General features: G+C 56.4%; 5 protein-coding genes across 5 annotated transcripts; 2 read left to right on the top strand and 3 right to left on the bottom strand.

Moving 5' to 3' along the window:
* Nucleotides 1–245: 245 nt before the first annotated feature.
* VTJ04DRAFT_10142 (uncharacterized protein) lies at nt 246–2,152 on the bottom strand (the record flags this gene model as incomplete). The annotated part of the gene is made up of 5 exons (XM_069357850.1): nt 246–707; nt 773–1,889; nt 1,949–1,997; nt 2,059–2,076; nt 2,143–2,152. The coding sequence occupies 5 exons, from the start codon at nt 2,150–2,152 to the stop codon at nt 246–248; spliced, it is 1,656 nt and encodes a 551-aa protein (XP_069214877.1).
* A 925-nt stretch (nt 2,153–3,077) lies between these two features.
* Nucleotides 3,078–5,801, top strand: VTJ04DRAFT_10141 (uncharacterized protein; the record flags this gene model as incomplete). Its single annotated transcript, XM_069357849.1, has 2 exons — nt 3,078–4,359; nt 4,417–5,801. The coding sequence occupies 2 exons, from the start codon at nt 3,078–3,080 to the stop codon at nt 5,799–5,801; spliced, it is 2,667 nt and encodes an 888-aa protein (XP_069214876.1).
* Nucleotides 5,802–7,674: 1,873 nt separating this feature from the next.
* VTJ04DRAFT_10140 (uncharacterized protein) lies at nt 7,675–10,062 on the top strand (the record flags this gene model as incomplete). The annotated part of the gene is made up of 7 exons (XM_069357848.1): nt 7,675–7,806; nt 7,874–7,893; nt 7,976–8,028; nt 8,088–8,265; nt 8,321–8,420; nt 8,499–9,864; nt 9,926–10,062. 7 exons carry the CDS (start codon nt 7,675–7,677, stop codon nt 10,060–10,062), a joined length of 1,986 nt encoding a protein of 661 aa, XP_069214875.1.
* Nucleotides 10,063–10,101: 39 nt separating this feature from the next.
* VTJ04DRAFT_10139 (uncharacterized protein) lies at nt 10,102–10,652 on the bottom strand (the record flags this gene model as incomplete). The annotated part of the gene is made up of 2 exons (XM_069357846.1): nt 10,102–10,448; nt 10,526–10,652. 2 exons carry the CDS (start codon nt 10,650–10,652, stop codon nt 10,102–10,104), a joined length of 474 nt encoding a protein of 157 aa, XP_069214874.1.
* A 491-nt stretch (nt 10,653–11,143) lies between these two features.
* On the bottom strand, nt 11,144–12,515 carry VTJ04DRAFT_10138 (uncharacterized protein; the record flags this gene model as incomplete). Its single annotated transcript, XM_069357845.1, has 4 exons — nt 11,144–11,207; nt 11,307–12,205; nt 12,277–12,380; nt 12,479–12,515. 4 exons carry the CDS (start codon nt 12,513–12,515, stop codon nt 11,144–11,146), a joined length of 1,104 nt encoding a protein of 367 aa, XP_069214873.1.
* Between the last annotated feature and the right edge of the window lie 3 nt (nt 12,516–12,518).

The following is a 12,518-nucleotide window of genomic DNA, read 5'->3' as shown; positions in this document are numbered from 1 at the left end:
GTAGGGACTTGAGCGACTGGCTCGAGGTTCGATGGTGGCGTGAAACTCAAGCTAAGCCAGTAGCGGATGGTGGTTCATCGTAAAAAGTACCTATTCAAGCTCATCAGGATGAGAAAGTAAACACGCATCATGCATGCCCAAGTTCTTGTCCCAATTTTACGCAACCTCACAGATGTGTCAACAACTCCTACATTATCTAAATCTACCCATCTACACACTCATGATTTTATTTTTTTGCCTCCGCTTCAGAAGTCCTGATCCCCACTTCCCGACACAATCACGTTATTCACCTTCAACACCATCCTGCACAACTGCGTCGCCAGCATGAGCTGCTGCTTCTTGCTGATGAGCGGATCAATGACAAACGCCTCCTTCATGTCGTTGGACCCGCGGCCCATGCAGTCGACGCCCAGCTTGCCGCGGCCCGCCGGCCCGGCCTTGACCTGCTGGCTCTTGACCTCGGCGAGCGTGGCGATGGGGTTGAGACCCGAGTTCTCGGCCAGCGCCATCGGGATGGCGTCGAGCGCCTCGGCAAAGGCGCGCATCGCGTATTGCTCCAGACCGGGTGTCTTGACGGCCGCGTCTTCGACCGCCAGGCTGCAGGCGATTTCGGCCGCACCACCGCCGTAGACGACGCGGTTGTCGCGGACGAGGTTGCGGACGACGCAGAGAGCGTCGTGGAGGGAGCGCTTGGCTTCGTCGATGAGCTAGTGAACGGAGGGTTAGTGCTCAGCCCAGTTTGTTGGGTATGGGGTTGGGGTTCGGGGCTTACCATCTTGTTGCTTCCCCTGACGAAAATGGTGACGGCGCGAGTGTTGGCGCACTCCTCGATGACGAGCATCTTCTCCCGGGTGGTACCGAAAGTCATCTCCCGCACAAGACCGGCGGTGCCCAGCTTCTCGGGCTTTAGATCCTCGAACCGCGGTACAATGCGCCCGTTGGTGGCAATAGCGATGAGCTCGATCTCAGGCCCACCAACCCACCTGACGGCGGGCAGGTTGTTCTGGAGGAGCAGGTGGTTGGCCTCGTCGTCGAAACCCCACTGGCAAATGGCCAGGTTGGCGCCAGCGTCCTTTATTTGCTGGATCATCTCGACGAACTTCTCGCGCTCGTAGTTCTGAAGCTTCTTGAACTCTTCGACGGTGCTGATCTCGAGCTTATGCTTCGTCTTGGGCTTGGGAGGCTCGAACGCGCAGGTCAAAATGGCGATCTTGGCGTCACGAACCTCAGACGGCATCTGCGGATGCGAGAAATCCTTGTCGATGATGACGCCCTTGACCAGGACAGTGTCCTCCAGAGAACCGCCCACCTTGCCGTCCACCTTGATCAGCTCGAAGTCGACATCTTTCCGCTCCAGGTCGGCGACAGACAGGACGGCGTCGACGGCGATCTTGGCGAACTGGTCATGGGCCTTGGAAACGATCTTGCTTCCCAAGCTTGTCCTCGCCACCTTAATCAGGTTGTCGGTGTCCTCCCTGGTGAACTCGATCACGTCGGAGATCTTGTCCAACTCGGCAACGGCAATGTCGCAAGCCTGGTCGTAGCCATCGGCGATCCGGATAGGGTGGATGCCCTTGTCGATAAGCTCGGCAGCCTGCTCGAGCAGGGCGCCAGCCAGAACCACGACGCCTGTTGTGCCATCACCAATCTCGTCATCCTGGGACTTGGAAAGCTCCACGAGCAGCTTCGCAACGTGGTTCGAAATCTCCATCTGCTGCAGGATAGTTGCGCCATCGTTTGTTACTGTGATATCGCCATCTGGGGAGATCAAAATCTTGTCCATGCCACGAGGGCCTAGTGAGGTCTTGACGATGTTGGCGACGGTACGGGCGGCGAGAATGTGCGACTTGACGGCCTCGTTGCCATATTGGCGCTTCTTCTTTCCTTGGCTGCGGAAAGTCAGTCGGGGCTCGAAGGGGTGGGCATAGTGTGGTTTGGCATGACTGACTCTCTGACAACGATGAACGGCCGGCCCTGATCATCCTTCATCACGGCGGCTGTTGGGACGGAGTGTCAGCGGGGGGATAGGTTGTGGTAAACAGGGCATCGCAGTCGTACCGTTCGACAAGTCCAGATCTGTTGCACATCAAGTTAGCGTGGACGTCTCAGAGTGTGGTGATGCACATGCTGCAGGGGCCATACTCAACGCCATCTTGACTGCTGGCGATTCCGGCCTTTGTCTCGCGGTTTGGGTTCAAGTAGCACGTTCGAAGTCGAGGAAGACTTGGCCAGATCAACGGAGACGAGGGACAAGGAGGGGACAGTCCTCACGGATGGGGTGATGTTTAGCTTGTTGGCGGTGGTGGACGTTATGTTCGAAGCTGTTCCAGGCGGGAAAGGAGCTTCTAGGTTCCATGCAGCGTCCCAAAGGCGGGACCACGGCAAAAAATCGAAGCCCAGCGCTGGTTGGCTCCAGGGACCAGGGAGGGGCTGCCCACTGACAGCTGCCCCGCGATTCAGGCTCTCACCGCCTTTGCCAAATCAGTGGGGTCTCCGTGGGCAGGGATGGCGGGGTCAACGTCCAGGAAGGCAACCCCACCATCATGATCCCGTCATGCAGCAACAACAAATCAACAACTCATCAACAACCTCAACACCGACAGCTGCATCCGGGGCGTATCCGCTGTTCCAGACGGCTCAAGTGTCGACTCTATTCCTTATATGAGAGTTACAGAATCACTGTAAGCTACTACTCTCCCGACCTGTGCTTGCTCGAGCTGCGTCGTTGCCAATGCCGGAATCCATGTTATCATGTTGCTCATCTCAGTCTCCGATACTGTCACGACAACCATGGGGTGAAATGGCATATGATGGACAGACCAGCTGATCTTATGGCACAGCTCTGATCACTGGTCGACACGGACCTTAATCACGTCCAGCACAAAACCTTAGCAACCTCACGGGACAACGACGGGCTGCCCTTGGGTTCGTGCTGATCTTCTTCGTCGCCACTTCTCCCACCGTCTCTCCACCGCTGAGCGTCTCTCTTGGTTCCGACCTTACTTCCACTCAACACCTCTTCTTCTTCGCAGTCCCTTAGGGCGGTTGTCTATTACTATTTTCATTCATCAACCGTCATGTCACGTCATCAATATATTCGGAACTTGGACTACCAAGACGCCCTGGACGAGTATGAGGGCTATTCCGAGGAAGAGGATGATGAGCTCAGCCCGGAGGATCGCGAGCTCATGACCCAAGGAACTGCCCAAGTCCAAGCCGCCCTTGGCGTTGAGGCGTCCAAAGTCACTGTCGCCCAAATAGAAGAGGCTTTATGGCATTACTACTACGATGTCGACAAGTCGGTCGCCTACCTCATATCCAAATATGTCAACCCAGCACCAAAGCCAAAGCCGGTCAAGACAAAGCCCCAGGAAAAGAATGGTAATGGTAAGTCCGCCACCTGTGCCCTCTACGTCGCGGACAATGCCTTTTCCTCCGACTACGATTTTCCGACGGACTGGGCGACGAAGACTCCAACGCCTCTGGCCACCCCCTGTTTTCCCTCGGCTGTAACACTGGGGTCCAAACCACGGCCATCGCTCGCACATCTCTTTCACGACATGCCATGGGGCAACGTCCCCCGACACCGGATAGCCACGTTCATCGCACCACTGATGCCCCGAGGAGGCTTGTTGGGCGGATCCGGTACCGCTCCAAAGATGTCCAAGCTGCAGGCTCTCGCGGCGGCGCGGAAGAAGAAGGCACAGGAACAAAACGCATCAGAGAACGTCGTCGCGGGCGCTGTCTCTGGGTTGAAGGAGCTGTCGGTGGACGATTCTTCTGGAAGTAAAGAGAATGTCTCTTTGGCCAGGCCTTTCGGCAAGCGCCTCAAGTCGTCTGCCTCTACTCCTTCGGGCACCGAAACCCCATCCTTAAGCTCCGGGTCTACTACACCTGGACCGAATCCATCTTTGGGCGAAGTTACGGGGACCCTTCCGTCTTCTACCCAGCATGCATCCTCACCAGGGCTCAGTGGGCCGACGTTGGAGGAAACGACACCAACCCAAGGAGAGCCTCCCACTACGGAACCCTCTTCGTTCGGTGGCATTCTCAGTGGAATCCGATCTCTGCGGCAACCACCGACTACACAAACAGAACTCAAGACATCAGTCCGCGTTGAGTTTGATTTCGATGGTCCACTGTACGGCGTTGACGGTCAAGGGTGTCCGCCTCCGGACGATGACTGGTCTAGCTTGAGCTGGTTTGAGGTCCGTCGATGCAAGCGGGAAGACTCAGACCAGTATCAGGATGTTGTTTTCCTGTACCCAAACCTACCACAGTCTGCCAGAGATGCCTTCGCCAAGCCCAGTCCGGACGACGTCGTTCTCGCAGCCCAAGCGAAGTCCTCCGGGTTCAAAGGTTCGCTTGCGAGCAAGAGACCTGCGCGCTAACAGCAGTTACTGATAGCCACCACAGCCGGACAAAAGGCGACCCCAGGGCCCAAGGCCAAGAAGACCGCTCCGGCGGCCGGCAACAACGATGCTGGGGCTGACGAGCCCAAGGCCGAGGCACCACTGCCTAAGAGCCGCAACCTCGACGTCATCTCCGAGTTCGAAAAACACAAGGGAAAGAAGAGCGCCAGCTTTGTAGTGGTTGGGCATGTTGATGCAGGGAAGAGCACCATGATGGGCCGGTTGCTGCTGGATCTCAAGGTGATCGACCAAAGGACCGTTGACAAACTGCGCAAGGAGGCGCATAGTATCGGAAAGGGCTCATTCGCGCTCGCGTGGGTTCTCGATCAGCATGCCGAGGAGAGGACACGAGGTGTCACCATTGACATTGCGACCAACCGGTTCGAAACCGACAACACCATCTTCACCATCCTGGATGCTCCCGGCCATCAGGACTTCATCCCGAACATGATTGCAGGCGCCAGCCAAGCCGACTTCGCCATACTCGTCATCGATGCCAGCATTGGCGCTTTTGAGGCCGGGTTGAAGGGTCAAACCAGGGAGCACTCGCTCTTGATCCGCAGCATGGGCGTCTCGCGTATCATTGTGGCCGTCAACAAGCTCGACATGGTCTCCTGGTCTCAAGAACGGTTCGAGGAAATCAAGAATCAGATGTCAGGGTTCTTGTCCATGGCCAGCTTCCAGGCCAAGAACATCGCGTTCGTCCCTGTCTCGGGCTTGCACGGCGACAACCTAGTGCACAGGTGTTCCGACCCAGCGGCAGCCTGGTACACCGGCCCAACTCTAATTGAGGAACTTGAGAAGTCGGAACCCAGTGCTCGCGCTCTGAAGAACCCATTACGGATGACTGCATCAGAAGTGTACTGGACCATGCAAAGCCCCGTCACCGTCTCCGGCCGGATCGACGCTGGATCCCTCCAAGTCGGTGATGCCATCCTTGTCCAGCCCAGCGGCGAGAAGGCCTACATAAAATCTCTCCTCGCCGACGACGCTCCCGCAGACTGGGCTGTCGCAGGGCAAACCGTCATCCTTCACCTCAGCCACATCGACCCCATCCATGTCCGTGTCGGCGACATCCTCTGCGACCCGGCCAAACCTGTCCCCCGCGCGGACAAGTTCACGATGAAGGCGCTCGCGTTCGACTTTCTCACACCCATGCAGGTGGATGTCCACCGGGGACGGCTTCACGCGGCGGGGAGGATTGAAAGCATCCCCGCCCTTCTGGACAAGGTGACGGGCCAGGTGGCGAAGAAGAAGCCCAAGATTGTGAAGCCGGGAACGGTGGCGAGGATTGTGGTTCAACTGGACCAGCAGGTGCCATTGGAGCAAGGACAGAGAGTGGTGTTGAGAGCGGGAGGGCAAACGGTGGCGGCTGGGTTGTTGGAGTAGGAGTTGGTTGGATGATGTTGTTTTAGGCTCGGAGGTTACGTTATGGGGTGGTGAGGCTCTTCGGCAATGTGGCCGTCTCATGTCTCATTTGGCCAGGGGCAAGACAGGCATGGTAACGGCGTGGGGTGGCGGCTTTCTGGGGAAGAACAACGTGGCATTGACCAGGCTTCGCTATGTACGGTTGATGGGTAACTGCAGCTAACTAGGCACTTATACGACTGACTTATTTGTGTGTTATGGACAACAACACGGAATAGACTGTGTCATGGAACTGGTTAATTGCTTGAGATGAGCTTGGCGATCTGTGGTTGAGATCGCTTGCAGAGCACATGACAGATGCCCTTGAAGATGACAGCACGGTTATACTGAGAGGCAACTTGGAGATCGGTTCCATGCACTAGAATTGGCCATGCTGGCATTTTCTAGCGTAGAGTATCTGTAAATTCGCTTCAATATACACTATGTAGTATGGATGGCTACTAAATCTGGCATCTTCCGCCTGGGAATGCCTCAGCTCTCTGCATTGCAACCCTGTGCAAGCAGACGCCCTCTTGAGCAATCAACCATGGGATGCATCGAAGGAAACACACCTGTCCTCCCTAAGTAGTACTCCGTAGGCATTTCGATCTCGATCCCTCCCTAAATTTCATCCGGCCTGGAAAGAAGAAACGTCCCTCTTCTCAAACCGAGAATCAGTGATATCCATCCAGGCATCCAGTCAAGACGCAGTGAAGGCGGATGAGGTTCCAACAAGGTTGGCCGGTTCCCGGTTGGTTTTGCCGCTTGCCGCCGCAGTGCCGCTGAACAAAGAGGCCACTCTGGCAGAAACAGGGGTGTCGGTTCCCCAGGTCCGACGCACGCCCACTGCCGCTGCAGGCCGCCACTGGTACTGTCGGCGGGGACCCGCACCGGCTGGCCGGGTTGTTGCGGGGACGCACTTGTGGCTTGTGTTCGCTTTGCCCCTTGTGGTACTGGGATTGCCGCCTCCTTGACTCCGTCTTGACGGAAGTCTGAGATTTTGTGCATGGAAGCGCTTGGAAACTTTGTCTTTGGGAGGGTTGAAACAGTGTTTGGAGGGATGTTCCGGGTAGGGTTTGTAGGGTTGTTGTTGAAATCTGTCCGTTGGGTGTCAAGAGTTCGTCTGGACTACTACTTAGTATGTGGCTCAAGTATTTTGATGGATCCGTGTCCACGGATAGACCGAAGACGAAGGAGACAGAATCTGACAGTGTTGAGTCGCCAATGGTACACTATTTCTCCAACATCGACTCTGCAATCCGGGACAGCTGTCTCCAACAGCGTTGGAGGTAGAATAGGTAGCGTGCGGCACGGAGGGTGGATGACAGGCCAAGTCATCCATAATGCGGATCGCCAACCAGGAGTTTCGGAGCAATGTCACTGGAACAAAGCCACGCACCTTCCAGAAGGCGAAGGGTCCGCAGGGCTGGAGGTACCCGTGACTTGTTCCGTCCCGTGTTTCACTGGAGCCCCAGGCAGACCCCACCAATGGTTGCCCCCCAATTGCGAAAGGGTGGCTTCAAAGGTTCAAGGTTGGGATGAGGACAGATTTCCCATTCCAGGCTCTTGCCTCCAAAATTTAGAGGACCGCCAGTTCAAAAGCTTCCTCTTTCCTTCTTGCTCCAATCCACAAACTCTCTTCCTCCAAACAACTCTCAAGGTGACGACGACGACCAGGACGTCGGCATTCTTCCTTTTCTTTTAATCCATTCCCATCCTTTGTCTTCCTTGATACCCCAGTAGCATTGGCCTGAGGAGAGCACAATCACCCACCTCTTCTCCCTTCCACCGCTCTTCTTGTTCCCCAAGAGAGTCGTTTCTTTCCTTTTCTCTTTTCCCCAGACAGAGCATCGACATGGAACGTCGATCCAGGAGCTGGGCCCTCGGCCTCAGCTTCATTGGCTTCTTTGCCCTCCTCCTTTCGCTGGGCTTCGTCCAGCAAGTCCGCGCCGACGATGTCTCGGAGTACGGCACTGTTATCGGTATTGTACGTTCTCACGATGCACATTGGTCTTTCTGGATGTTTTCAACAGTACTAACACACATGTTCACAGGATTTGGGCACCACCTACTCGTAAGTTGCGACTGTTTTCGCGGCTGCTGCCGATCGAACCGGACACGGTGTCAAGATGGCGGGGCTAACAGGTTCCCTTTAGATGCGTGGGTGTGATGCAGAAGGGCAAGGTTGAGATTCTGGTCAACGACCAAGGTGCGTTTTGGGAACAATCCTGCCACCTTCGAGCCATGTGGCTGACTGTCCGCCGCCAGGAAACCGTATCACTCCGTCCTACGTCGCCTTCACCGATGAGGAGAGGTTGATCGGAGACGCCGCCAAGAACCAGGCTGCCGCGAACCCCCACAGGACCATCTACGGCATCAAGCGCCTCATTGGCCGCAAGTTCTCCGACAAGGACGTCCAGAACGACATCAAGCACTTCCCCTACAAGTAAGGATCCCGCGGAGGTGGACAAGGTCTGCACTGGGTACTGACTGGAGTACAGGGTCGTCGCCAAGGATGACAAGCCGGTCGTCAAGATCCCGATCCGGGGCGAGGAGAAGACCTTCACTCCTGAGGAGATCTCGGCCATGGTTCTGGGCAAGGTATGTCTGGTTTCTCGAATTGCGGCAGTCGCGGAGGTCGCGGAAATTGGCCAGCCATGGATGCTAACAACCCCCCAGATGAAGGAGACCGCTGAGGCCTACCTCGGCAAGAAGGTCACCCACGCCGTCGTCACCGTCCCTGCCTACTTCAACGACAACCAGCGCCAGGCTACCAAGGATGCCGGCATGATCGCTGGTCTCAACGTCCTCCGTATCGTCAACGAGCCCACCGCCGCCGCCATCGCCTACGGTCTTGACAAGTCTTCGGGTGAGCGCCAGATCATCGTCTACGATCTCGGTGGTGGTACTTTCGATGTTTCCCTCCTCTCGATCGACCAGGGCGTCTTCGAGGTGCTGGCTACCGCCGGTGATACCCACCTTGGTGGTGAGGACTTCGACCAGCGCATCATCAACTACTTCGCCAAGACCTTCAACAAGAAGCACGGTGTCGATGTCACCACCGATGCCAAGGCCATGGGCAAGCTCAAGCGTGAGGCCGAGAAGGCGAAGCGCACTCTTTCAAGCCAGATCTCTACCCGTGTTGAGATCGAGGCCTTCTACCAGGGCAAGGACTTCTCTGAGACCCTGACCCGCGCCAAGTTCGAGGAGCTCAACATGGAGCTGTTCAAGAAGACCCTCAAGCCCGTTGAGCAGGTGCTCAAGGATGCCAAGGTCAGCAAGAGCGATGTTGACGACATTGTCCTCGTCGGTGGCTCTACCCGTATTCCCAAGGTCCAGGCCCTCATTGAGGAGTACTTCGGCAAGACCGCCTCCAAGGGCATCAACCCCGATGAGGCCGTCGCCTTCGGCGCTGCCGTCCAGGCTGGTGTGCTGAGCGGTGAGGAGGGTACCGAGGAGATCGTCCTCATGGACGTCAACCCTCTTACCCTCGGTATCGAGACCACTGGCGGTGTTATGACCAAGCTCATCCCCCGCAACACCCCCATCCCGACCCGCAAGAGCCAGATCTTCTCCACCGCCGCCGACAACCAGCCCACCGTCCTGATCCAGGTGTACGAGGGCGAGCGTTCCATGACCAAGGACAACAACCTGCTCGGCAAGTTCGAGCTTACTGGCATCCCGCCCGCTCCTCGTGGCGTTCCTCAGATCGAGGTCTCGTTCGAGCTCGATGCCAACGGCATTCTCAAGGTCTCTGCCCATGACAAGGGCACTGGCAAGGCCGAGTCCATCACCATCACCAACGACAAGGGCCGCCTCACCCAGGAGGAGATTGACCGCATGGTCGCTGAGGCCGAGAAGTATGCCGAGGAGGACAAGGCCACCCGCGAGCGTATTGAGGCTCGCAACGCGCTGGAGAACTATGCCTTCAGCCTGAAGAACCAGGTCAACGATGAGGAGGGCCTGGGCAAGAAGATCTCGGATGAAGACAAGGAGACCATCCTCGAGGCCGTCAAGGAGGCTCAGGAGTGGCTTGAGGAGAATGGTGAGTTTTGCTCTGTTTCATTCGTGTCAGCCGTAACATAGATTGCTAACTATCATTGCAGCCGCTACTGCCACCACCGAGGACTTCGAGGAGCAGAAGGAGAAGCTGTCCAACGTGGCCTACCCCATCACCAGCAAGTTGTACTCTGCTGGCGCGGGTGCCGGCGATGATGAGCCGGGCAGCCATGATGAGCTTTAATTTCTTTTATTGTGCTCTAACGAAATGAAACACCAAGTATCATAGAGATTCCCCGTTGTGTTTTTCTACCACTATTTTCCCGTTGTTTTTCTGGTTGGGCGGCATACAAATGAGAAGCTGCCTCCCTGGGTCATTGACAAGGCAAGGGTTTGAGGTTTGAACACTCTTGGCTTGGCTTGGTGTTTGGTGTGTGTTCCTTGGGTGTTGTGGTGCATGATGTGAGCGTGAGCATGCATGTTGTGTGTTGTAGGAAGTAGCGTTGGCATGGATCACGCTGAGTTGAGTGATGGGTGTGTATTGTACAAGTACTAGGGAGGTGAAAAAGCTCGTTTGCCAGAGTTTATTTCGGGGGTCTTTGGCGTAGTGAAGCTCAGTACCACCGATGCCTTCACTCTCATCATCCCATTGTTCAGTTGGCGGAGGTGATATCTCTTGCCAGATGTTTCCCGTGTGCCCTTGTTACACAGAGCCATGTAGGTCTCGGACTGGCGTGAGGCTGCCATGTCGTCGATCTCTGGTCCTGATTCCTTTGATCGAGGAGCCAGCACAAGACTGAAAGCATGCCCCCTTCGTAACATTTCCCTGGACATCCCTAAAGCTGTCCTCAGCACGGATACGCCAGGAGGGAATGAATCATCTGGCCATATCCCTTGCCGACTTATTGCATTGCAGCGTGTAGTCTTTAAGCAACCATCATAGAATTGACACACAATCCTCATTCTAAGACAGCTCACACACAACACACACTACCCGAAGACAAACTAAGAAGGGATATCTGTGAGAGAAAGAGAAGAAGCCATGTGGCAATAAGTAGGACAAGAGAGAAACAAGTTCAGGTAAGGAGGTGGTAGATAAGAAAACAAAGCCGTGACAAAACAGACCCCAATCTTCCAGCCCAAACGCCGCTAATAGACCTGTCGAGAGAAATACGGGAGGAGAAAAGATATCCCGGTGAGACGGCAAGATTCATACGTGACGGTATAAGAAACCTCGAAGCAAGAGTCCACCTGATTCAACCCAACGACCGTGGGCGAGGTTCTTCTATCCCTTCCAATCCAGCTTAGCCCGCTGGTGGTTGTAGTTACTCCAAAGGCTTGACGTAGTTGCTGGGGAATATCCCCGTGCGAGAGCCGATCTTGCCCGTCCTGTGGGTTATCGTTAGCATCGTTACTCAGATAGCCAAGTTTTGCCTCACACGCCCAGCAAAGAGCGGTGAGTTTGTGGATGGTTTGAGAGATACATACCACCAATCATTATCGCTGTCCGTCTTCTTGAGCACAGTGATAATGTCCCCCTTCTTGAAACCCAAATCTCCCTCCTGCTCCGCCTTGAAATCAAACTTTGCCACCACCTGCGGCAGGTCCTCCTTACCCTTGTACGCCGGCTTCGGGGCGGTTGGTCTCGCAGGCGGCGACTTTTTGGGCTTCGCGGCCGCGATGGACGCCAAATCATCCGCTCCGTCCGCGGCAAACGTCATCGACCGAGACTGCGACCCAAACCGCGGCTCCGGTGGGTCGTATATATCATCCCTCCACGTTGACGAGCGTTTTGGGCGTCCAAACTGGTCATGAGGGTCATCATAGACGGGACCGTCGTTGTACATGCGATCGGCCACCGCCGCCGGCGCAAACCCGCGGAAGACGCGGGAGTTGAGCACATCTAGCAACGGCCCCGCCGCCGGCGGTGGCCGCTCCACGCCCTGCAACAACTCCTTGGCCGAGACGGGGCGTCCGTACATCTTGGCATTGGCGTCCTTGCGCTCGATAATCGCCGACCCTTCGAGCGAGACGCCCGCGAACAGGCCGCGGGTCTTGCTGTAGCTGAAGATGCCCGCGACGCTGCGTATGGAGGCGGCGCCGGCGGCTTCTGCGTTGCGGCCCACAGGCCCGGCGGCGATGGACACATTCCCGCCGAGGGTGAGGCTGCCTGCTTGGGAGAAAGTCTTGACGGCGTTCGCGTCGTTGAGGATGAAGACGAAGTCGGTCAGCTCGATGCCGATTTGGCCGCCGAAGCCGGCGCCACCGGTCGCGATGGCGCTGGGTGCGCTCCAGGAACCGTCGGGAAGGCGGGCCACGACGAGACCACTGCCGAAGCGCGCGGAGCCGAGGAAGCCGGCTTTGACGACGGTGAGGATGGCGAGGCCCTGGGGAGGTAAGGTTAGTTGAGGTTATGGGTTGCTGGGTAGGTAGTGAGCAAGAGTGGGGAAAGATGTACCTTTGCATTGGCGAGAACGGATGGCGGGATAACTTTGTCAGGGCCAAACGCTTGTCGAGGGTCGATGAAGGAACTGAGGATCTTTGCGCATTTTTGGCATTCGGCTGGGCGTTTGTCAGTTCAGCTGTGTCATGTTCAAAGTGGTGGGCAGTCTTGGTCCGTCGGACAGGCTTGTCGCGGATAGCCCGGGAGAAGCACTTACACCCCAGAGACGAGGGGAGCGGATTGTGAAGACCCATGGT

This window comes from Mycothermus thermophilus (assembly GCF_041956435.1).
Source record: "Mycothermus thermophilus strain CBS 625.91 unplaced genomic scaffold VTJ04scaffold_7, whole genome shotgun sequence".
In the NCBI taxonomy this organism is placed as follows: Eukaryota; Fungi; Ascomycota; class Sordariomycetes; order Sordariales; family Chaetomiaceae; genus Mycothermus; species Mycothermus thermophilus.
The sequence above is the reverse complement of the archived record's forward strand: the minus strand, read 5'-3'. Positions and strand labels throughout refer to the sequence as shown.